This window comes from Eleutherodactylus coqui, chromosome 2 (assembly GCF_035609145.1).
Source record: "Eleutherodactylus coqui strain aEleCoq1 chromosome 2, aEleCoq1.hap1, whole genome shotgun sequence".
NCBI classification, from domain to species: Eukaryota; Metazoa; Chordata; class Amphibia; order Anura; family Eleutherodactylidae; genus Eleutherodactylus; species Eleutherodactylus coqui.
Window position 1 is genome coordinate 122969879 of NC_089838.1, and position 26980 is coordinate 122996858.

At 41.5% G+C, this 26980-nt stretch overlaps 1 protein-coding gene across 1 annotated transcript in view; it reads right to left on the reverse strand.

The window, feature by feature from the left end:
* Positions 1 to 10639, reverse strand: part of LIN7A (lin-7 homolog A, crumbs cell polarity complex component) — a 55539-nt gene extending 44900 nt beyond the window's left edge. The window contains exon 1 of the mRNA XM_066589858.1: positions 10598 to 10639. Coding sequence (XP_066445955.1) covers positions 10598 to 10634 — 37 coding nt within the window. The 5' untranslated portion in view covers positions 10635 to 10639. The remainder of the gene's footprint in view (positions 1 to 10597) is intronic.
* Positions 10640 to 26980: the final 16341 nt, after the last annotated feature.

Here is a 26980-nt window from a genome sequence, read left to right on the forward strand (position 1 = left end):
AGACCAGTTCCTTATGCATTATGCAGCTTATCCTTTCCTCTGGTATATAGTGTTGTCCTCTGCTTCCAAGTTCCATGTGGGAATGGAGTCTCCCTATCTTTTCACATGGTGTGAAGTCCTCTCCTTTAGCCCCCGGGTAATTGGGGCCCTCTTTTTAGCCTCTAGTAACTTGGCCCATCTGGGTGCTCTCAGTCACCACTGCAGCTGGCCACTCAACTGCTGGGGTCATGAATGCCTCTCCCAGCCGCCTGCAGGGCAATGCGACCTGTGCCGCTTTCCTTAATATGCAGCCTCTGCCACTTCAATGGGCACTGCTTTTTACTTCATCACACTAAGCAAGACTGTTGCAGCCCCAAGATGGTGTTAGTGAAATGAATATGACTCCATCTTCCCTTGTATATCTTATAGTATGCTCCTTCCATTTTGTATGATATAGTCTGTGCCAATGCTTTGTACTTTTCCTTTAACAAGATTTGATAAAATGTATTGAAGAATAAGAAGGGACCTCGATTATTAGAACATTCCAAGGCCCTAGATTGAATGTCTCAGGTCATTGCGCTCTGATCTTCTGTCTCTATTTAAACAACTAATTGTTTGTAATTAAAGTACTTTTGTGTTCAGAGAAATTAATTATGGAGAATTCTACTGCGTCTGTGCTGCTTTTCCTTCAGCAATTTAGATGTTAAATTCCTTATCTTGCATATTCATATTGTTTGTCTCATCGACCAATGATAATATATGAATTATAATAGATTTGAATTCTTGTAATCAAAGCATGTGCCTCTATAAAAGCTGTTGTCTGTCAATTAATAAACAGATTACTTTGAATCACATCCCATGCTGTGTGGTTTGACATTAATCTCCTGAACTCAGCTTACCTCCAAGAATTTGAACCCCACAAAGCATATTATATAACAATTATTGATTTTTGCACTAACAATAGTCACTGGTCCTTCATCATAGAGGGCTACACAGCCAATCAAAGCCCTTTTCTGGAAGCTTCCCAATGTATTTTTTAACAGCTCTATTGACTTCTATATCAATACTATATAATACTCGTGTGGCCATCTTTGATAGTACAGTCTGTAACTTAAATCTAGAGCTCCATGCAGAATGCCACAGAGTGACCAAACCATGATCATAAGTAAGAGGGAAGCAGAGCACTGCTCACCCCACTTACACAACTTTAACAGTGACTTTTCTTATACAGAGATCTGCCAAGCTTGGTACATAACCAAACTACTGGAATAAATCATATGTATTACAGTATCATTAAAGCCACACAACTCATGAATTCAACATCTTCTACATCTTCTATATCTACTACAAGATTTTGGTGTACAAAAACGCACTAACATTGAAGGGGTTGCCCAGGGGCAAGACATGGCTCCCAGTATCTGAGCGGTGATGCTAGCAGAATGGCACACAACCCCTGTCGCTTTTGATTGTCTACAGCAGGTGGTAGCTGTTTCTAAACAAAGACTATGAGGTCTGCGGGGCTGCAGTGCTGGATCACAGGGGAAAAGGACAGATAAGTATTGATGCTCTTTATTGTTTTAACACGTTTGGATCAATTTAAAAAAAAACTGCCTCGCACCCAGATAACCCCTTTAAGACTTCACAAACTTACTACCCTAGGTATATTTTCTTCTGATATGAGCAGATTGTATTTATGTTTCACCCTTCGACTTGGCATAAAACAAAATTCCTATTTCTGTATTATGCAGCAGATGCACAGCATTTCTTAAAAAGCATTTTAAGTGACACATCATGCTGAAAAATTACACATTTCACTTTCAAAACAAGACATTCATACCTTAAATATGAAGCATTAATAAAAAGTGGTTCAGCATTATATTCAATCTGTTGTATGCATAGTAGAACGACTGTAAACTACAGATGATGTGTGAAATGAAACGTAGGGCTTGATGGGTTTTTTTCCCATGGTAAGAAGTTTTCTTACTAATTAAGACCATGAACTGTGATGCTTTTCAGCAAGTTTACTGGTGTAGCTAAATATCCTATTCCCATAGGGCTTGTGGTATTTGTAGCTTAAATAATTAGCAATGTTAGAGTTGGTTTCATGCAAAAAGTATTCTGTTTCTCTTTCTTGCAAATGTTCATGAAAGATTTACCTGAAAGTGAGCCATGGAGAATTATACAGCAAAGTGCAAAATGCTATTATTTCCCAAGAAGCATTGCTTAAAATTTCCATAACTTTCTACTTAGTCTCCCTAATAAGAGAAAGTATTCCACTGGGGTTTCCAAAACTGGGAAATAGGAGGACTTCAAACTAATTGTATGTGACATACCGTATTAACCAAACTGCGCAAACTAACTCTACATAGAGAGAACAATACTGTGCGGATTGCATACAAGGCCCAGGCTGATAACACTGTTTATGTATATGATGCCACTCACACTGTGTACGGAAAAGAGTTCATACAAGGACTAAAAATGGCTAATAACATAGAGATTTTCAATGTTGCCTTATCTGAGGGCACATATAAAGTAGGGGATATAGCAATCAGTTAGATTAATGCATTTTATAATCTGCAAATAAATCCCAGAATCCATCAGCTAAATGGTTTCAATTGGCATCAATTTTCCCCTCTGTTGGCTCTGGTTTATGCCTGAGGGTGCTTTCATACAGGCGTAGAGATTACAGCCACAGTGCAACCGAAAAATGGCGTGAATGGGCACACAAATCTGCCGTTTATGTGCCCGTTCAGACAGCCCAGGTCCGATGCATATACAGTGAGCCTGCAATGCCTCTAAACTGCCTCCCCCTTTCTGCCCCCTTGACAGCTCTCGGGAAGGGGAGGGGTGGGATGAGGCGGGAGCTAGTGTGCTAAGCTCCACCCCCTCTCTGCCTCTTTTTGGCTGCTAGCAATAGGAGGGGGCGGAAGCTTAGCAACTAGCTCCCGCCCCATCCCGCCCCTTCCCATTACAAACAGGTGGCAAGGGGCGTAGAGGAGGAGGGAAGAGGGTGGAAGTTTAGCAGCCATGCTGCTAAACTCCCTCCCACCTCTCTTCTCCGGCAGCTCCCATAGGAGTCTATGGAAGCCGCCGACGTATTCCAGACGGTAAAGATAGTTCCTGGCTTTTACGCCATGGGAATATGCCCATATGAACTGATGCATTGTAAACCAATGCATCAGATAGGCAGTGTAAAAGTGCGGCTGATATACGCTCGTGTCAATAAAGCCTAATTCATCAGAAAAATGGTTCTAAGCATGTAGAGCCTCATAGAGTGAGCTCTGAGGATAAGTTAAACTAGACAACTACTTTTAATGTTAAAGGTGTTTTTCCAAGTTGCGTCATAGTCAGAAGAGGCTTGATTTTATGAAATTACAGTTAATTAATAATAGTGGTTTTTAGTTCCTGTGATGCCTCCCACATTCTGGGTGCTCTATTCTCCTTTTCTGATTTGTGAGCATACAGGCTGCCCCCATATTACCCCAAAGTGAAGCTTGCAGGATTATGTCAAATAACGTATAACTACAATAAATCAATTGGATCGCTCCAAACATACACAGTAACGTGGAAACCATTCTGTTAGTCTATATTGGACATGGTGTTAGTGTGAGCAGAGACGTGCTGCATAGTTACAAACTACTGACACTGAGATGGCTGTGCAACCAGCAACTGCACATATGCAAGCAATGCAGAAGAAACTCCCATAGGAAAAGAGGGGATGGGGTGGAAGACCTGTACATAAATGGCTACCACTCCTGGTGGCCATGACTCTTAGCAATAGGAAACAACAAGAGAATGACCATCAAGGTGAAAACATTTATGAAGATGGTGGCATTTTCAAAAATAGGTTGTAATGGACTGAATATGTAGGTTTTGAGATGTAAAATAGAAAACATCAAGTGGGGAATACCCCCTCAAGTGTTGGCCATCATGTCCAATTTGTGCAGGAAGATATCAATGTGAAGCTTTTTACCTTGCATTCTGTTTGATAGGCACTTCTTGTTCTCGAAACCTTTTAAATCCATGCTGTATATCTCGGCTTTCTTTAAACTACACTTATTCTACAAAGTGAATATCTCGCTGGAGAATATGTAGTATCAGGTGCGCAGCCTCTATACACTGTATAAGCACTTTGATAACGCTCTTCTAGACTAGACAGGTCTTTATCCTTGTACTGTAATGTATGTTTAAATCACCAACATTCAACTAATGTTCCGTACTATGGAGGGACTTTATTACGACTGGTGTTTCACATGCTGGTCTCAGTAAGATGCCCGCAGACACAAAATGTACTTAATGTATGAAGAGATAAAGAAGTGCATGCGCTTTCATATATTAGCTGCATCTCAGACAGTCCATCTAGCTAAAAAGAAATCTATGCCAGCTAGGAGTTGGTGTAGATTTCTGGTATAATTTACACCTATTTCTGGCTTAAATTATACTTAATTGCCTGAGTTAATTAAAAAAAAAATCTGTCATCCCCCTGGAAAAAAATAATAAAATACCTTATGCTCACCTCTCCCAGCCCAGCATGTTCTTCAGTAGCTCCATTCTCCATGTAGCTCCATTCTCTGTGTTGGACATGTGTGTACAAGCTGAAGTTAGAATGTGTATGGGACTCACAGGCTGCTGCAGCCAATCACTAACCTCAGTGCTCGAATTCTGAACTCTGTGATTGGCTGCAGCAGTATGTCACATCCCATACACAGTCTAACTGTAGCTTGTAAGCACAGACAAGGAGAATGGAGACAGCTTTAAAAAAAGTTAACTTAGACAACCTCTTTAATTCTGTCAGGCTGGGATGGCCATGCCCCATCTCGGCAAGACACACAAACTGGAATATGCTAGTGTAAATTCAAAAAGTCACACTTTTTTTGGTGTAAGTAAGGCTTGAACTAAAATTTGAGATTTTTCTATGGCAACTTTCGCTTGACAAATCCCCCTATGAGTTTTCCTTTAGGAATCTCTAAAACAAAGAAACAAAGTAACTAGGAGAAAATGTGTCAGAAATGTTGCAATCACACAATAAATCCCATTGCATTGTATGCCCAGCAATCCGAGCTACAGTAGGTTACTGCGCCTGAGTAGCAGTTTCCCAGTGATAAAAGGTACGCAATTCACATGTCCGTAAATAACTGAACTAGTCTGCGGTAATGTGCTTATTTACCACGGCTCTTTTTGAAAAGAGGAAAAAATAACCCTGAGATAGTCATTCTGCTATGGATGCCTTTCAAACACTTTGATTTATGAAACAAAAACCGGATTATAAGTGTGGTGACATTTCAGATCAGTGAAGTATTCCAATTCTTTCAAGCTACGAGAACCAATCAACAAAATTTCACTTTGATGTAGTGCCAAACAAAAACTGTGTCACCACTCAACATTACAACTGGCAGCAAACTGCTTAAAGACATAGTGAGTCAATTTTCAATGTCTAAAATGGCTAAATCTAAAACATAGGGTGCCTGCACACGGGTGGATTTGCATTGCGGAATCTGGAGCGGGCGTCCGCCTCCGGATTTTGCAGCAAATACCGCCCATAGCATGCTATAGAAAAGTGATTCTTCATGCACACAAGCGAGAACCAATTGTGGTTAATGGAAGCCATCCGATCCGCGGCCCTTCTGCAATTGACATTGCGGAACGGACGCAGATTCCACGTCATCGCTAGGCAATGACGTGGGAAAAGCAGGAGTTTACAAAAAAAAATTTCTAACCAGCCTGTGCGCATGTGGCCATTATAGCAATTACCTCATTAACCCTTATTCATATCCTGTTAGCAATCATTCGCACCAAGCAGTCATGGTGTCGTCCATGTTGAAGCCACTTTTTCTTAAATGCTAGCGCCACTTGTGCTGTCTGGATTCGGACTCCTTCACACGAGCATATGCGTTTTTACACTTACTCGGACGCGCTGTGAATTCGCATTAATGGACGATTTTCTACAATCAAGTCTCGATCTTCGTTAGCATTTTCTCGCCCATTCACACTGCTGGGCGCAACGTTTTAGCAAAAAAAATACATCGAAGTCTGGAAATCCCCCACTCAGCATAAATCATTGGAATGACTTTTTAATGCCTAAATAAAGGCACCTGTAAGCTTTTCCCTGCATTGTACGCTACTAAACTGCCTTAGCCTCCCTTTTTTCCAGCTCCTATAGGAGTCCATGGGAGCCGCCGGCGTTCATTGCTCGAAAGATAGAACCAGTCAAAAGATAGAATAAGAACAATCTTTTTGCCCAGCATATAATAGCAGGCACGGATTTCGGTTGCGCATGTTCTATTTTTTTACGGTGCTACATTTTTACGTGCGGCAAATTCGCCCGTGTGAATAAATGCATTGGAGTCCAATGCCTGAGATGGTCGCGTATATCGGCCGGGTGTGGAAACGTGGCTACATAGCTGTGTATATACGCTCGTTAGAATAACCCTTTCAGTTGCAACATAGCTGTTAAAAATTAGCCATATAGCAAATGTATAGGGAATGTGCCCCCTATAGGAAGAAGCTGAACCTAAAGTTAGGTGCAGCTGGAGCAGACTGTTGGGAGTTTTGTGCAGAAAAGATGAAAAAAAAACAGGTATCTAATAAAGTATATTACAGATTTTCTCTGAAAGGTATTAGTTAGTTTTCAGCTTTAATGAAAAACTGCAGACAAGCTTTTAACAGAGCAAATACGAAAAATGCAATATTGCAGGTATGAATAACCCGAGGCTGAAACGCCACAAGCCAACACAATGCGCACTCAATTTAAGGGCTTAAACAGATCGGTGTGTTTTTGTCTCAAAACAGGATGAAACGAAACCATTGATTTCAATGGTTTTGTTTTTACTATCTGGATTCTCATGCGTTAATACTACACTTGAGAAAAGATAGGGCTTGCCCTTAGTTTCTCGCATGCAGTTTTCCTACGTGTAAGGGTGCATTGGCCGGGTGTTCACACCCAGCCGATATATGGTGTCCCTCTCTGCAGGGAGAGGAGGCTGGAAGAGCCAGGAGCAGTGCTCTGAGCTCACGCCCCGTCCCCGCCTCCTCTCCACCCCCCTGCACTATTTTCAATGAGGACAGGCGGGACCGTGGCGCAGCTAATTCCCGGAATTTAGCCCCGCCCCCATCCCGCTTCCTCTCATTGCAAATAGTGCAGAGGGGCGGAGAGGGGGTGGAGAGGAGGCAGAGAGGGGTCGGGACCTCAGAGCACTGCTCCAGGCTCTTCCAGCCTCCTCCCCCTGCTGAGAGAGACGTCGTATATCGGCTGGGCGTGAAAACCCAGCTGATATACGGTCGTCTGAATGCGCCCTGAGAAAGATAGGGCAGGACCTAGCTCCCCACTTTTTTGTTCAAACTCGTCAAAATAGCGCAGAATTTAAATAGTCAAAAAAAACTGGTTGATGCGCTAACACGCTCCGTAGCGATGGACATATTCGTGCATGCGCCCATCTGTTTAAGTCCTGATAGAGATGCCAGACAGATGCGCCGTGGTTAGATCAATAGATTCTTTGTTACATGAACATGCACAGGACTTAGGTGTTACACAGAAGGGCTCCTTCAAATGAGTGTATTTGCACACGTAAAATTTGGGGGCACAATACACACAGAATAGAACCCATTGATTTCAATGAGTTTGTTCTCATTTGCAGATTTTGTGTGCGTATTTCTCACGCGTGCAAAAAAATAGGACATTCTCTATTTTCCTGTGCAGCAAAGGTCCCTATGGAAGTCTATAGGAGGTGCCAAATGTGCAATATGCTGTGCAAGATCACAGGGAAAAGAACACATCTGGACCTTATTAGGCTAAATAGCCTTTTATATCAGGGCAGGGGTTATTATGTGTAAATATGAACAGGTCCTGAGTGCACAAAAAAGTAGATTATAATGCATCGATATGTACAGAAATCAACCTCATTCATAGCGCAAATACATTGCACTGAAGCGTGCACATTTGCGCATACACTTGTGCAACAATGGATCCTATTGACCTACTGTATAATGGGGTCCGTCAAGTTCTCATCAGAATTTTTGGAGGCAAGAATAGTGCTGCAGACTTCAATATTCTTAAAAAATGTCAAAAGCCCTTCCAGAACGGCAATAACACTGTCATGAACAGTATCTTAAAGGGAACCTGTCATCTCGGAACAACACCATAAACTATATGATGGTGCTGTTCCTGGAGGTGACAGGGAGCCGAGTGATGTAATTTTATACTCACCTGCTCCCCTGTCCCCGTCTGATCCACCTGTGAAGATCACACTGAACATGATAATATGACCCTTCTCTGAGTGACGTGCGCGCTCTTCCATAGGCTTGCATACATGGTGGGTGCTGGCTGTACAGCTGACATTCAGCTACAACATCCTGAATTGGAGGTAACTCTGATCCTAGGTGTTCAACCACTGGGATGACATAGTCAATGCTGATCGTGGCATTTAAGCACTTAATCAGATTAATGTCTGGTCATTAAGGGGTTAATAATAAAATTATACAGATAGTATTATATTTGAAATTACTTTAGGGTAACTTTACACGGGACAACTATCGAACAAAAAATTGCTTCAACGAACAATTTTCAGCAACAGCGTCCCGTGTAAGCACGAGAACCGACAGGGCACAGAGCGAGGAATCACTAAGTAGTTGCTAGTTGCTTTGTTTCAGCTCACTGACAAGAAGCGACTAGTGAGTGGGTTGTCGCTCAGTGTAAACAGGCAGCTGTTCATCTCTAACGACTGCCTGTTCACAGTCAATAGAGGCAGCTGGAACAGATCTCCAGCACACCCGGGGGCCGGCGCCGGTGACAGGTGAGTTGCGGCGGGGAGCAGGGGGGAGTGGGGGGGAGAGAGAGATCTCCCCTCCGTTCCTCCCCGCTCTCCCCCACCGCTCCCTGCCACCCACCGGCCCCCGAATCTTTAGAGACGAGGGGGGAGATACTTGGCTAAGGCACTACTCGCTCGAGTAATGTGCCTTAGCGAGTATACTCGCTCATCTCTACTGTTAATCGATAACACCGGGGACTAATTAGGCTGCTCAGCTGGTGCAATCCTGGCGTGGACGCATCCCGCACCGATGTGAATGAGTGTGAAAACGAAAAAGAGCAGTAAACAAGCTGCTACTCGCATGAATGCTCATGGTAGTTCTCCATTCACCATACAATCATGTCTTGGGACGATTGTCGTGTGCTTGTGTGTCAGACAGTTCTCCTGTGTAAAGTCCCCCTTAAACGGGTTGTCAAGGAGTTTAAGAAATGAACAAAACAATAGAAAAGGGTGCTAAAATTTTTAAAAAGTACATTGCTCACCTGCTGCTCCAGCGGTCCCCGCTGGTCTTAATGTCCTACAGTGGTGATGTACTATACATTCATGTGACTACTACAGTCAGTCATTGGCCCCAGAGGTGCACAGTGCAAGACCACTCAAGCGGTTCCATGGATATATGGCATGTCACCACTGCTAGGGGAACACCGGAGCAATGAGAGTAAGACCAATGGGGACCACCCGAGCAACTGCTGGAGTAACAGATTAGTAATGGCTGTTTTTGGTTTAATTTTATCATATTTCCTACTGGTAGGTTATTTTCTTAATCTCTTGAACAACACCCTTTTAGAGAGGCTGACATATATGTACACATTGTTCATTATGTACCTATTATATACATGTAGGGACTCATGTCTAATCTTGATCCTGTAAATTACTGTAAGTGCAGTTACAAATATAATAGGAATATGTGGGATAATCATATGGTTTAAGTATCTAATGCACATTTTAGATGGTGTTCTAATTCTGTTGCTCCATAAAGTGTTGGAAGCGCCGCAGGTTAATGTTATACGTCGTCTTGTGTGCAATATACCCCTCCTACACTGACTGGATATGGCATGCTGGGCTATTTTGCCCAATTTTCCTATTGCAACGAAACTTTGTGCCCAATTATGATTTGTTTAACCAAAAAATCTGAATTTCTACTCTTGTGGATTTGTGTTATCTTTGTAAGCGCTTGCAGTATCCTGACTTTGAATATTCCATTCCCAGCTTGTTTACACTGCTTTTAATTAAGTGCTTTCAGCTCCAGTTTCCTTTACCATCTGATTAAGACAATTGCACTTCCTCCCCTTTCCTTGAGCATCCCATTCTCATCACACAGTCTTGTCTGCCTGCTCTGTCCTTACATTATCTCTTCTTGCAGGTGCTTTGCCTTTACTGTGCAAAACTGCCTCAACATGCCACTACTATGTCCCTACATCATAAAATGCTTCGCATGGCACCATAATGCACATAAAAACTTCTTGGTCCATGTGACTGCTGCCATCAAATATACATTCACCTCTACGCTGTCATCTCCAGGCACATCAAAGATGGTTATAGGTCAATGAACCTAAGAGGCTAGAGTCCTTGCAGATAACGATGTTCTTCTGGATTTCCGATGCCAATGTAATATTATATAATATATCTCAACTAGTGCAGTGCATTCTGTTCCCAGGCCAGCATGGAGTCCCTGTGACTGTTCCAGCTTCACACACTCCAATATCCTAATATACAGGAGATGCACAATATTCTGCACTGTTCCAACATATGAAATCAGAATATGCTTTCTTATGGCATCATGATAACACATGCACAGCATCGTTGTGTCCTACCTCTGTCCAACGTGAGGGGCTGGACCACTGTCGCCATGTCTGTGGTCGGATGCAGAGTGACGCTTAGAGCCAGAGCAGTAGAACTGGAAGAGAAAGAGGGAGGAGGGGAGAGAGAGCGAGAGAGACAGTAGCTGTGCTTAGAGACATCAGCTCAAAGGAGCCGCTATTAACTTCTCAATGAGACCATCTCGCAGCAATAATTGTGCCAGAAAATGACAACATCACATTTTAAAGTCCTCCAACATATTAGAACAAGTGTAATTGAGGTCCCTAGTCATTAATTGGTTAACGCAGTATACCGTACGGGGTGGGTTAATGTTCTCGATTGATAACATTTTCCAGATAAGTATATTTTTAAATCTGCTAATGTTCCCCTGGTAACCATAATGTGGAAGACTTCATCTTCTGCAATATACTTACCTGCAATTTTGCCTCTCCATACATTGTAACACAATGATTGCGCTACTGTCCACTGATTCCTGGCTAAATAAGAAGTTGTGCTTTGTAAATATTTACATTGTTTCCACTAACAAGTATCAATGTTTAGGAAAAATGTCTCAAATCTAGGAAGCCTGCATTTGATGTCACTTGTATAGATGGATTCCGGCAGTTTATGCAGCAATTTCTGTAAAATCCTCAAAAGTCTCACTGCATGTGACCTGATTGTGTCATAATCATTTAAAGGCAACGTACCACACAATGTCCATGGATGGTAAAAGGTTTGGATTTAATATAGGCAAACGTTGCTGTATACAAAACATACATGCATGCTGTGATGAGAGCTCATTGGGATGCATCCTGCATACGATTGCAGGCATGCAGCTTGCATCTGGTAAACTCTCTGTGCGCAGAACTGTCACTTGATTCAGTGCAGATGCTACAAGGAATAAAAGTATGCTATACGGAACAGGTAGAATGCAGCAACATATTAGTTCTACCTGTGAGTATGATACATCTGAATGCCTATAGGTACCAAATCGCTTACTTCACTGACACAAAAAACTGTTTTGTCCTATTTTTGTTGTACTATTTCATGCAAATGCTACGATGCCGAACGTAACCTTGCGATGGCATCGCAGTGGGGGCCGTTTGGGACTCCTGAACTTCCATCAGGGGATTTAAATGCCACTGTTGGAACTCACAGCGGCATTTAAAGCGTTAATAACCACGATCAGCTTTCACACGGATGTCAAGTGTATGAAGCATCCAGCATCCACATTGAATGGAGCGGGATCTGCTCCTGATCCCCCTCCATACAAACCCCTCGAACGTACAGGACGTGACTGTATGCCCTGTGTTGTTAAAGGGTTAATCATGGACTATGGCTTAATCACATGAGCCCATTTGTGTGTGCAAAATATTTGCGCACATTGTGCAGAGAGTAGAGCCCATTGTTTTCAGTGGGTTTATTCGCGCTTTCACATGCGCAAAATGAAAATGCTGCATGCTTTATTTTTGTGCGCATTTGCGCACCTAAGGCACCATAGGAGTCTATGGGGGTGCGCACCTGAGTCCCATGAAATTGTGCCATGAACTGTGGAATTTCGCAGGGTAAATGATAACCCCGGAGACTAATTAGATGCATAGCCTTTTTAATTCAGATGTGTCCCTGGCCGATTTGAAAGGTCCAGGGCAGCGCAGAAAGTACAGTTAAAACACAGACACACATGCGATAGTGTGGATTTCACACCAAAAAAGGACACGCTACATTATTTTTTCACACGCGTAACGTACGTGCGTAAAAAATGCAGTTCTGAAGGGCCCAATGTAAATCAATGAGCCTTTAGCACTGCGTATTTTATGCAGGCTAAATATGCTTGTGTGAATAAGTACTAAGTAAGGGCCCTTTAAAAAGAGCACTTATAAGGGCCCATGCACATCAGCATTAGGCGTTTTTATTTTCCTGCTATGTTCAGGGAGCAGGAAAACAGCAAACCCCAACCAAACTGAACTGTTATATGACAAAACCCAACAGTACCAAACTTTCTGGCCTTTTGAGGCTGCACTATTTTGGCTTATCAGTGGAAGTCAGCAATTGAGGTTCTGAACGAAATCCCCAATGCTGATGTGAACAAGCACTAAGATAAACTATGTAGTTATTCAGCTGTCAAAATAGTTTTGAGAACTTACATTACATATACTAAGGTTTTCACTGTGCTGATAATGAAAGTTGCATTTTGAAAGCTTATATAAGCTCCCAGCTCTGAACAGGTTTCTGCAATGTACAGTTTTCTAGTCATCTAGATAAATGTACCCGCTTCTCTAAGAAATTACATCAAAGTACCCCCAAAGCTATAATCATACGCTGTGCTGCACAATGAATGCACACAATGAGGACAGGTACCCCCTACAGATATAGTGTGCACCCCCTGGGATACTCCTACCACAGGTTGAGGACCTAGCATGTAGCCTATTCAATATTCCATCCTCTGTTAAATCAGTTATGATGAAAGCACTTCATCAGTGCTCCTTGTCATGGTGCAGTAAAGGAGGAATGTGTTCATCTTGAGCTATGGGTTCTCCATACGAATTAGGACATTAGTATTATAAAGCAACGTCATTTTCAGGGCATATGAACATATGCACAGTACATAAGAAAAAACACTGCAGTAAACAGTTTCCACATGAGTGGCAGACGGATACAAAGGGAGACAGGACCCTGCCCATGAGAATTTATATTCCAGAAGGGGGGAGGGAAGAAAAAAATAGATCAGGGCAGAATCTGCTCATATGGTTGTGTAGAGGGATTATTATAGGCTTTCCTGAAAAGGTGGTCCTTCAGGTTCTTAAAGGTTTCAAAGGTCTAAGAGAGTCTGATAGTTTTAGGTAGTCCGTTCCAGAGTATTGGGGATGCACGGGAGAAAACTTGGAGACAGATGTAAGCATTGACATCAGTGTGGAGGGCAACACAGAACTGATTATATCTTCCACAACAACTCAAACATCCTTTGAAGGTAGAATCTGCTTGTTTACAGAATGAACAGAGTCTGGTGTTCCTACCTATCTAAATATGTAGTCGCTGTCATTCCCGGTCATTCACTGAAACTCATCGTCCATGTGGTTGTTGATTAAAAATATCTAATGAAACTTCACAGAATGAGGCCATCAAAATTTCTGCCAAGAGCTGACCAAAAGAAAAGACAAGAGCTAGAGGGGACAACCAAGATCCAGTACCGACAGTGACAGCCAAGAATAGAGTAGGTAGGTAACGCATTAATATATACTACTAAACAGTGTATATAGCCCATAACTATGTATGTCGTGGTCTGTTTATAGACAGTTTGTTTGAGAAGCCCTGCCAGGAGCCACCACAGATTCAAAGTGAATGATGGAATTATTTGCTGTGTGAGATGATGAAGTTTAGGATCAGATCACAATGAAATTAGGATTTGGACATTTCTGTATAATTATAAAATAATAATCTATTCAGTACTCGCAAAGAAAATGTCCAACCAATCCAGTTCAGCCACTCCTGTCCCAGCAGCTCCTGCAATGGTCACATGGTGTTCATCATTAACAGGAATGTTGCAGCCAATCACTGGCCTCCGCAGTCATGTGACGTACCTAGCAGCATCACCACTGAAGCCACTCATTTACTTTATTGTATTCTGTATAAGTACTATTTTAATGATCTTATAATTAGCATAGTTAATATCATTGCTAGGCAGTAGAACATACTGTGACTTTTTCTGTCCTCTTTGTACAAACATGCTAATGGATCAGTTTGTATTCATGACATGTTACTCATTAAAGAATGATCTGCATTTAATTGAAAAAATAACCCAAAGTAAATGAAGTATGACTTAACCCTTACCATTTCCACACTACATCTCTGTCCACTAAATGTGGCTGATTCTGAGCTTAAATGGTCACTTTTGTTTTCAAGCTATTTGTGCTTATTTAATGGTTAATGTGATAACTGCACTTTACCTAAAATCATGTTTTTGTGCTGAAAAATCATTCTAAAGTGCTGGCCTTTAGGGGCTTCTTTCATCCCAATATGCTGTCCACTGCCCACAGCAGAACAAGAGGAGGGTGAGTCATTGAGCTCATTGAAGTCTATGAGAGCAGAGAGGATGGGGAGGAGGGAGAGACACACAGAGAGCAATTTGCTGCAGTAAATGGTGTTACTTGCAGCTATTTATTCACAAATACATGATAATGTTATGTTTGTGTGTGTGTTACAGACAATTACAGACCCGAACCCGCAGTTCTCTGTCAGTCTATAGAACACAGCATAGCAGCCAGGTTCCTCCTACGAGTTCTAAGGAAACTGAGAATCAGATGTACACAGATAAATACAAGCTACAAGTTATATTATTATTTCTCATGTACAGATATGACAATTGAGTCTGAAAAGACACGAAAATTGATTCTGAAAAGTTATCTGACAATATAAGTATGCTATAATGCAACCATCCAGGCAGGAGCTCAAAATTAATATGCAAGTCATTACCTACATGACTACTTGCTATTTATTTTTCCTCTTATCTTGTTCCTTGGCTGCTGTTTAGCTTGGCTCTGGAAGAATAACTTTTATTTATTTACTGCCTATCTATATTAACTTTTACATATATTACTTTCATCTAATCTACCTGTACAATCCCCATTTAGAATGTGTTCTATGATTGACAATGCCGTCCAGTGTACATCTTGTGCCATGTATGCAGTACTTGAACAGTCAGTTCGAAGGTGCTTACTGCTTTATGAAATGTGAGAGTGTGACGCATTTCAAAGCCCAGATCCTAGATCTAAATAAGCAGCATGTGATCCACTGGCCATGGGGAAAGGTGTTTTCTGCTCACTGAACAGGCACTTGCTAGGGTAGATGTGAAGGTGAATAGTAGTATAGGAGTGGGGGAAGATTAGGCAGCTAGCTGGGTCACACTTAGAAGGAGAAGTAGAGGGAAGAGATCCAGGGAAGCTAGTTCTGAACTAAGTTGGCAGATGAGGGGAATGCCATTAAAGGATTAGCACTGCTGCAGCAGGACATGGCCTCTGACCGCCAGAGGGATGTCTGCTCCAGCAAGAAGGGAATGGGAGCACAGGGTCCTGGTAGTGGCATAATCAATTATAGGGGGAACAGACCAGGCAATCTGCTACAAAGACCAGGATCGTAGAACAGTGTGTTGTCTTCCTGGCGCTCGAGTTTGACATATCGCGGATCGGGTTGACAGATTACTGGTCGTGGCTGGTGAGGACCCAGCAGCCATGGTACACATTGGCACCAGTGATAAAGTTAGAGGTAGATGGAGGGTCCTTAAAAACAATTTTAGGGAACTAGAATGTAAGCTTATGGCAAGGACCTTCACAGTAGTATTTTCTGAAATATTACCTGTACCCCACATGCCACATCAGAAATACAGAGGGAGATTAGGGGGGTAAGCAAGTGGCTCAAGAATTGGTGTAGGAAGAAGCAGTTTGGGTTCAAAATGGGCTCAAAAAGTGAACCTGGAAACTACAGGTTGATAAGTCTTACTTCTATTGTGGGTAAAATGTTTGAAGGGTTTCTAAGAGATGCTATCCTAGAGGACTTCAAGGCAAATAGCAGTATAACTTCGTATCAGCATGGGTTTATGAGGGGTCGCTCCTGTCAAACCAACCTGATCAGCTTCTACAAGGAGGTACATTAAAGACTGAACCGCAATCACTGATTACTTCAGAAAGGTTGTTGATCTAGGGATTTTTCTGATCGCCAGATTGGAGTCAGGAAGGATTGTTTTCCCTTAAATTAGGAAAATTGGCTTCTACCTCATTGGGGATTTTTCCTTACTCTGAATCCAAATTGTAAGGGAGGAAGGGGATAGGCTGAACTGGATGGGCATATGTATTTTTTCAGCCTAACATACTATGTTACTATATTAATACCAGTGAAAAAATGTTCTTCACTTTGCAACCTGCATATATTTGCTGAGCTGAATGATCTTTTGCAACAAATAAATACTTTCCACAGTATACATGTGAGTGGATGCTTGGCAATCTGTCTTGTGTATATGCTCATTGACAAGGGCCCAACATGAGATTATAAACTTCCATCAGACTGCCTGATAATATGGTCCAATGCTATCCGCTATTGACAGCTCCTACTGGGCTGCATTACCTGCAGGCACAAGCTCATCTATATAGTTTTTCTTATAACACAAATTGTTTTTGCCCACACATATAAGTTACTGAGTTACTGCCACTTACTGTCTTATGTCGGAAAAACAATAACAATTTTCACACACAATAATACAGATGCACATATAACTTCATCTATATGTGCCAATTTGATTCTTCAACCAGCTTTACCATGGAAATGTTGTGCTTCTCTGTTCAGCAAAATTCATTGTGTATATTGTTTATGCCCGAAAACCTCTCTTCAGATCATGGCTGTCTACAGTTATAAGACAAAACAACAAGATGGGCATTAAAAATGCATGTTATAGAGAACAAGTCAACATGTCACAAAATCATTATACACTGGTGCTTGAAATTTTGTAAGCCTTTCAGAATTTTCGGTATTTCTGCTTATTTCTGAGCTAGCTCTACAACAAATTTTCACTCTAGTAGATAAAAAAGATAGATAAAGATAACCAAATCAAAACAAATGAGTCAAAAATATTAGACTTATCTGAGTAGCCAAAGTATGTGAACCTTTGCTTTCAGTATCTGGTGTGATCCTCTTATGCAGTAATAACTGCATCTAAACTTTTCCAGTAATTGTCGATTAGTTCTGCACATCGGCTTGGAGGTATTTTAGCTCATTCATCCGTACAATAAAGCTTCAGCTCTGTTATGTTGGTTGGTTTCCTCCCATGAACTGCTGGCTTCAGGTCCTCACACAACATTCCTATAGGATTAAGGTCAGAACTTTGACTTGGCCATTCCAAAACCATAACTTTATTCTTGATCCATGAATGACCCACGTTCTCTTGAGATTCAGCTCAAGGACAGATGTCCGGACATTTTCTTTTAGAATTAGCTGGTATAATTCAAAATTCATTGTTCGTCAATGATGGCAAGCCTTCCTAGCCCAGATGCAGCAAAAAATAGGCCCAAACCATGATACTACCATCACGGTGTTTCACAGATGGTGTGAGGTTTTTAATGCCGTAATGCAGTGCTTTTCTTTCTGCAAATATAACACTTCTCATTTAAGTAAAAAAGTTCTATTTTGGTCTCATCCATCCACAAAACATTGTTCAAATAGCCTTCTAGCTTATCTACATGATCTTTAGCAAACTGTGGATGTCTGGAAATGTTCGTTTTAGAGAGCAGTGGCTTTCTCCTTGCAATCCTGCCATGCACACCATTGTTGTTCAGGGTCCTCTGATAATGGATTCATAAACATAAACACTAGTAAATGTGAGAAAGGCCTTTATTTGCTTAGATGTTGCCTTGGGGTCTTTGTGACTTCATATGCTATTACATGCCTTGTTTTTGATATGATCTTTGTTGATTGACAACTCCTGGGGGCGTGGTAATAATGGTCTTCCAAACTCTTTAGAGATGTTCTGTAACTTTTTCTAGCCGGATGAGCATCAACAATTCTCTTCTGAGGTCTATGAAAATTTCATTTGGTCCTGCTATAAGGTTCACCACAGGGGCAGTGGATTGGTCCCTGGAGGCTTCCAGCTGGATGACCTCCTCAGTCATATCCAACATACTGATGCACAGGCCAGAATCACTAAAGTATTCGCTGGGAGGGACCATTAGAAACCACCCCGGGCTGCAGTGCATCAGGCAGATAGGTGCAAGTTCATAGGCCATCTGGCCTGGGATACAATACAATCTCAATTCCTGCAGCACTTTGATCAATGAATGGGAGGACTACATGGTGCTGCACAATGGCTGGTCTTTACTTGAAAACTGTAGAACAGTTAACAAGGTACATGTCAGTCTCTTTCTCCAAGAGGTGGGTGGCTTGGTAAAATGCCCAGCTAGCTCGGTACCGGTATTCTAGAAATGTAACTCCTGTCTCTTGCCACAGTTACTTGCTGTCTCAAGGACAGATTTAGGTAGCGGTATCCTCAAGACTCCCATAACAAATACTCTCTAGAATTTCCTTTATTTCCTCAGTCCTACATGCACTTGTGACTCTGTCACTTGCTAAGGTCTTCCTAACTACACAGCTACCACTAGACTACTGCAACATGAGGACCTTTAGATTCTACCCACGACACATCATCCTCACCAGGACAGGTCCCTGTTAAAGGCACAAGTACTTAAAAAATAAAATGCTGCAAACAGAACATAATGCATAATCCTTGTAACATGGGAGAAATAAAGGAAGTCCTATCCACACCTCCCTTACAGTGCCATGATACACTTCCACACACGTTATAAAGATAAGACTGATAGATCTCTGTTCTTTAAATAAAACACATCTTCCATTCACACCTGATTGTCATCCCATTGTTTGAAAGCACATCAGTCTTATTTCCCCTTCAAATTATCTGCTAATCTTAAAGGTTCACATACTTTTACCACTCACAGGCATGTGATATTGGATCAATTTCCTATATAAATAAATGACCAAGTGTAATATTTTTTACCCATTTGTTTAATGTGGTTCTCTTTATCTACTTTTAGGGCTCATGTGAAAATCTGATGTAGTTAAAGGGGTTGTCCCGCGCCGAAACGTTTTTTGTTTTTTTTTCAATAGCCCCCCCGTTCGGCGCGAGACAAACCCGATGCAGGGATAAAAAAAAAAAACTGGGTAGTACTTACCCGAATCCCCGCGCTCCGGTGACTTCTTACTTACCTTGTGAAGATGGCCGCCGGGATCTTCACCCTCGGTGGACCGCAGGTCTTCTGTGCGGTCCATTGCCGATTCCAGCCTCCTGATTGGCTGGAATCGGCACACGTGACGGGGCGGAGCTACGAGGAGCCGCTCTCTGGCACGAGCGGCCCCATTCAGAAGGGAGAAGACCGGACTGTGCAAGCGCGTCTAATCGGGCGATTAGATACTGAAGATTAGACGGCACCATGGAGATGGGGACGCCAGCAACGGAACAGGTAAGTCAATAACTTCTGTATGGCTCATAATTAATGCACGATGTACATTACAAAGTGCATTAATATGGCCATACAGAAGTGTATACCCCCACTTTGTTTCGCGGGACAACCCTTTTAAGTCAAATATTACCAGAAATATGAAAAATTCTGAAGGGTTCACAAACTTTAAAGCACCGCTGTACTTCGCAGGGGATGTCCTAATAAATTAGAGTTATTCCCTGCCCACAAGATAAGGGATAACTATATAATTGGTGGAGATCGGACCCTAATTACGAGAATGGAAGTGCCAAAGGTCCCGAATGAATGAGACTGTGGTCAAGAGTGGGGGATTTAACAAGTAAGTAATTACTATTTTATATTTTAATACATTCCCAAACAATTTTTTTTAAATCCTGGACAACTGTCAACTAGTTCGTGTAAGGTAGCTATGTACCAGAATCCTTTGCTGATGTTAATATCTGGCACACATTTTAACTTGCTGCATACATTTCCGTTACAAACAAATATGTTCCATACATTTGAATGGGGTTGTTTCTGCAACAGGTCTATGGATTTCTCTAAACCCTATTCAGTTGAAATAGACAGTCCAAACATTTGCCAAATATATGCTAACTGAGCCAAAATACAACTGGTAAAGTCAAACTTGACAGTGTTACGTCTGTGCAGACAGTGTTAAAAACAACCTACACAAACTGAACCCAAATAGAAGACTGATCAGGAAACAGAAAGGGGTTTGCACTCACAGAAACCAACAACACACATAAAACAGACGTGCATGCCAACACCAGGTGGCCAAAATGTACTGAACTACTAGACAGGTGGAAACATCTATAAGTATGTGTAAAGTATTGGTTTGTATTTTGACCAGAATACGTAAGCTCACAAGCCCACGTCAAGGTTCTTTGTTGTTTTGTGAGTCCCTACTCTAACAAGACAGCTAACACCACAAAAAGAGATTCTTGCCTACAAGCAGAGCAATCATCCCAATAGGAACGGCCCCACACTGGAATCTAAGGGCATGGCTCGCCCTAGAGGGTAAAAGAAAGGAACACTAGACAAGGGAAATACAACATACACACTGAACAGGACAGTTCACACCGAGAATGGGGAAAGAGCGTCAAACGCCAATCTGATGTAGAAGGAACATGTCAAATATCACCCAACTGACAACGCACAGGACATCAGATGTCTAGAGGCCCCATCTGATAAAGGCGGAGGAGAAGGGGCTTGAAAAACATGCAAACAGGGAGAGCAGGTGTCCGGACCATCCTCAGGGAAGGTTGTGGAAAAAACTCAAACTAGCAGCATGCATAACCTAAACAACAAGTACTGAGTGGGAAAGGCATAACGGATAAATGGCCAGCGCCGTTTCGTAAGAGTGGCTGGTATTTATGTGCAGAAGACTGATGGTGATTGGCTGGCTGGAGAACTCTACACCATCAGCCAGCTAAATTCACCAAATCTGCAGCAGTGTGCTCCCAGAAACCCATAGATGTACAGGTCCCAAGACTACAACATTACAGACAGGATATCAACTGCAGCTTATGTATTTAAAAATGCTAAATAATCATACAAGAGCTTGTAAAAATCATAATCATACTGGGATTTATGTGCTTTATATAGAGGGGTATATAAAAGCGAAGCTACCATTGCCCTACATTGTAGTCAAAGTTCTCATTACTGCTTTTCATGTATCTGCTGATTAGTGGTTCAGTTTGCCTACAGGGAAAGTACAGTATATAAGAGCAATGGAAAGGTGAATGTAAGCCTGTGGGAAATCCAGTCAAAATTATTTTATGATATATCATAGATACATGTGGGAAAAACACATTAATGAGGATTGTGATATCAGACTACTTTGCAGTACAAAAGGCTTTATAGGGACCTCAAACCCTTTGGCACTACTTGTTGATTTCTGTTACTGCAAATCTGAGAAAACTTATCACAGTTATAGACTAAAATGTATATACTTTAATGGAAATTTAACTTAAAAACATGAATGGGCTCACACACATGCGTATCGCATGGACGAACAAAACAACCACACAAAAACACAAAGGTCGCCTCTTCCTTATCTCAGGAAACTTATGGAGGCTAGAAAAATCAATATTGATAAAGGACTACTAATGTTATGTCCTCTATTTTTTATTTGTATCACATAGGAGGTAGGAGGAAGGCTCTATCTGCTGTAGGGCGCCTGTAAGTATAATGCCCCCCGCAGAGTATTTTAGGTAGGGAACCTCTTCCTAACAAAAATTCGCCCCTCTGTGATTACAATATAGCGCTTAGCGCATGACGAGATGGTTCAAATAGGAGAAACTCCAAGAGAACTAGACCCTTATGCGCAAGAATTACGGCGCAGACCAGGGTTATTCAATTGCAGTATGCTCGGCTCAACGCGTTTCCCCACACGAATGTGGTTCATCAGGAGCACAAATATTTTGAAGAAAGAATGATAAATCAGGATGATAACTGATTCTGCTTTTTGTTGTTTTTTCGTGATAAATAGATATTTTAAAATATTAGAACAGGGTGGCTTGGGAAAGCGCAATTTATGTGCTCGATCATATATAGACTGGATCACAGCATCTGATTTATTCAGGACAATTTCGAGCACTAAATCGCCATGGCGTGTCTCTATAGCCAGGTTCTTGGGAAATCCACACAATGGATAGCTATAGTGACAAATAACAGTACAGCTAGGGCTGAATGCGATTCACCACAAAAAGCCCACAAGTAGATCTTGCCCAGAACTAGGTATTGATTGCCGCAGGCAAAAGAAGTTGTTGCAGAGATAAATGCAACAGCCCCAAAAAGGCTAATAAGCCCTAGAGATTTTTTGACCCTTATTTGGTGTATTAGCTGCAGATGGTGCAGCCAATTTCAAGAGTCAGCAGCTCATGAGCAGCAAATGGTTGTTGCAGAGATAAATGCAATAGCCCCAAAAAGGCTAATAAGCCCTAGAGATTTTTTGACCCTTATTTGGTGTATTAGCTGCAGATGGTGCAGCCAATTTCAAGAGTCAGCAGCTCATGAACAGCAAATAGTTCTATCATAAAACCCAGTGAGGGTATTAGAGGAGCTATCTAATAGAGCCTGCAAGTAGATGTCAGATATCTAATTCGCCAAAGTATCCCTAAAAGCACCCAATAATAGAAAAACAAATAAATAAAAGGATAAAGCCTGTGGCTCTGATGTGGCTCACCATCAGAGCCACAGGCTTTATCCTTTTATTTATTTGTTTTTCTATTATTGGGTGCTTTTAGGGATACTTTGGCGAATTAGATATCTGACATCTACTTGCAGGCTCTATTAGATAGCTCCTCTAATACCCTCACTGGGTTTTATGATAGAACTATTTGCTGTTCATGAGCTGCTGACTCTTGAAATTGGCTGCACCATCTGCAGCTAATACACCAAATAAGGGTCAAAAAATCTCTAGGGCTTATTAGCCTTTTTGGGGCTATTGCATTTATCTCTGCAACAACCATTTGCTGCTCATGAGCTGCTGACTCTTGAAATTGGCTGCACCATCTGCAGCTAATACACCAAATAAGGGTCAAAAAATCTCTAGGGCTTATTAGCCTTTTTGGGGCTGTTGCATTTATCTCTGCAACAACTTCTTTTGCCTGCGGCAATCAATACCTAGTTCTGGGCAAGATCTACTTGTGGGCTTTTTGTGGTGAATCGCATTCAGCCCTAGCTGTACTGTTATTTGTCACTATAGCTATCCATTGTGTGGATTTCCCAAGAACCTGGCTATAGAGACACGCCATGGCGATTTAGTGCTCGAAATTGTCCTGAATAAATCAGATGCTGTGATCCAGTCTATATATGATCGAGCACATAAATTGCGCTTTCCCAAGCCACCCTGTTCTAATATTTTAAAATATCTATTTATCACGAAAAAACAACAAAAAGCAGAATCAGTTATCATCCTGATTTATCATTCTTTCTTCAAAATATTTGTGCTCCTGATGAACCACATTCGTGTGGGGAAACGCGTTGAGCCGAGCATACTGCAATTGAATAACCCTGGTCTGCGCCGTAATTCTTGCGCATAAGGGTCTAGTTCTCTTGGAGTTTCTCCTATTTGAACCATCTCGTCATGCGCTAAGCGCTATATTGTAATCACAGAGGGGCGAATTTTTGTTAGGAAGAGGTTCCCTACCTAAAATACTCTGCGGGGGGCATTATACTTACAGGCGCCCTACAGCAGATAGAGCATTCCTCCTACCTCCTATGTGATACAAATAAAAAATAGAGGACATAACATTAGTAGTCCTTTATCAATATTGATTTTTCTAGCCTCCATAAGTTTCCTGAGATAAGGAAGAGGCGACCTTTGTGTTTTTGTGTGGTTGTTTTGTTCGTCCATGCGATACGCATGTGTGTGAGCCCATTCATGTTTTTAAGTTAAATTTCCATTAAAGTATATACATTTTAGTCTATAACTGTGATAAGGGCCAAATAATTTAGTCTATAGACTTTTTCCGTCTCTGTGACAAAAATCTGAGAAAACAACCTGCTTAAATCCATTCAAAATAAAGGCAATTTACTTAAAGGGGTTTCCAAAGCAGTGCCAGCTATAAGAACAAAAGCCACTGCTCCAACCCCTGTGTGGTGGTCGGCGCTTGTAATTGCAAGTGCAGATCCCATTGATTTCAATTAAACTCCAGCTGATACAAGTACTGGCCATTACATAGGGGCCGGAGCAGCGGCTTCCACTCCGACCCTGATATATGCCAGCACTCACTGAGGGTGCTGCCTGGAAAACCCCTTTAAGCTGACTTTACACATAAGAAAAAGTTGGTCCACTTGTGTAAAGGTATCTTTCGGCAAGATCAGATGTTGATCTTGTGTGTATGGAGGTCTCCCAATTCTCCCTCAACCACAGATGTCAAGGGAAACAGATTAGACATGTTGAATTTCAACATGTATGTTTGTGATAGATTTTGAAAAAAGATATTAGTTGAATGACTGTTGGATGTACTGTATTTCATGTCTATGGCCAACTGTATACTACTGTATGACTTTGGGGAATTTCCATAAAGGAAATCTAAGAGAAGTGCCAAAAGGATTTAGGTACTTTTACAGAAAAAAAGATGGCTGTATGAAATAACTTTACCAGTGCGTTCTTCTCACATGTGACCCAAATGTAAGGGCTATGTATCTGTAGGTAATGTCACTGGATTCCACTAGTAGATGGTAGATCTGGGAATGTGAAATCAACACATGTAGGCACTTGCTCTACAGTCATATACTACTATAAGTCACAAAAAAGTATTATGCATGTAAAATGTCATTGGTAGGTTACCTGCAGGGTTTATCTAGGTTTCACAATAGATAAATTAAACTTGTGGATTCAATTTTTTAATTATCATGTTGTGATCACAAATCATGACATGACATGATATGCCTAACCTTCACCAATGTAGTAGACTATGAGAATTATATAATAAGTATGAATGTCAAAAGTCTATGAGAATAATTCATTATTAGGGCCATTTTTAAATGGCTAAGAAAATCATGCGAAGTTTGTGCATTGCGAGACACACAAATCTCGCACTAATATGAACCCCATTCTTTTGAAAGGGTCATACACATGGTGCAAGGTATTCCCATTGAAAACAATGGGGGAGATACCGCGATCCTCCGCCACTGCTGTCAGCCCATAACAACCAATCACAGAGCAGCTTTCATTTTACCTCAGCACTAAGAGGATTAAATACCATTGGCCATAGCAACCAATCACAGCACAGCTTTCATTTTACCTCAGCAGTATAATATATAGTAACCAATAACAGCACAGCTTTCATTTTACCTCAGCAGTATAATATATAGTAACCAATAACAGCGCAGCTTTCATTTTACCTCAGCACTAAGGGGATTTAAAGCTGTTGCCTATAGCAACCAATCACAGTGCAACTTTTATTTTACCTCAACAGAATAACAAATGAAAACTCAGCTATGATTGGTTGCTATTGGCAACAAAAAATGCCAAATTTTACTCAAATCAGACCAGAGCTGGGGATTTGTATATGCCACAAACAAGTAGATTTTGTGTTTTAGATATAAGATACCAAGAAAGCAAAGGACCTGTTTGGGCAGAAGGACAACAGCCACACTTAAAGTAGCAGCCGCCTAAATAGTTGCAGCGCCGGAGCAAAATAACGGCCAACTAGAGAATTAACGCAAGGATCATTGAATTTGTCTATTTTAAGTTAATAGACTCACATAGCATTAATCAGCATCGGTGTCCTTCCACGTATTTATGCGTACGTTCTGTTATCATCTTTTCCTACTTCCTGTCCCGTTTTGTATTGCACGCGTTCTGTATTGGGCACCCGGTCTAGTTAGTTTATAAAGTTAGTTCAACTTTTAGCAACACTTTAATTGTAGCTTCCATTTGATTTAACACAAGAAAGTACTAAAGGCAGGTTCCCAGCATGTTGGGACAGAAAACATGGAATTAAAACAAATAGGTGCACATTTACTTAAGGGCAAAAACACACTGCTGTAGGCACAACTACACTTGGCAATGTATTAGCTATAGCACCAGACCTAAGGTGAGTACATGAATACAGCACCAGAAGCAAGCTAGCTACATAAATAAAACACCAGAACTAATATCATAACATAAATACATCACCAGAAACAAACTTATATCCTAAATGCAGCACTAAAACAAAGCTCAATACGTAAATACAGCAACTTATAACATAAGTACACCACCAGAGCTAACCTTGTATAAATACAGTACCAAAATGAAGCTCATATCATAAATGCAGTACAAGAATAAAGCTTAAAATATAAATACAGCACCAGAATCGAACACAGTACATAAATTCAGTACCAGAACTAAGTTTAGTACATAAATAGTGGGCCAGAACGAAGCAAAGTACATAAATCTGGTACCAGAATCAAGCTCGGTACATAAGTTTGGTTGCCTTCAAAGGGCCGATTCTGATTGTAAGAATGTATAGTAGTAGTGTTCCCCATGGTGGTTGCAGTAGTAATAGTGCCCCAATAGTGGCTCCAGTGTAATATTGACACACAGAGTGACCCCAGTATTAAAAATGACCCCCATAGTGGGTCCAGTAGTAATAGTGTCTCCCATATTGGCCCCAGTAGTAATAGGTGACCCCAAGGTGACCCCAGTAGTAATAGGTGACCCCAAGGTGGCCCCAGTAGTATTAGTGCCCCCCATGGTGTATCTAGTAGTAATAGTTGTTTATATATTAGCCCCAGTAGTGATAAGTAACCCCCATAGTGGTCCCAGTAGTAAAAACCATCCTCCCCTATTGGCCTCCGGCCAGCTAGTATACCTACAGGCAGTCTATTCACCAATAGGTCGGGCCCCTTGGCGGCAGCTACTGCTGA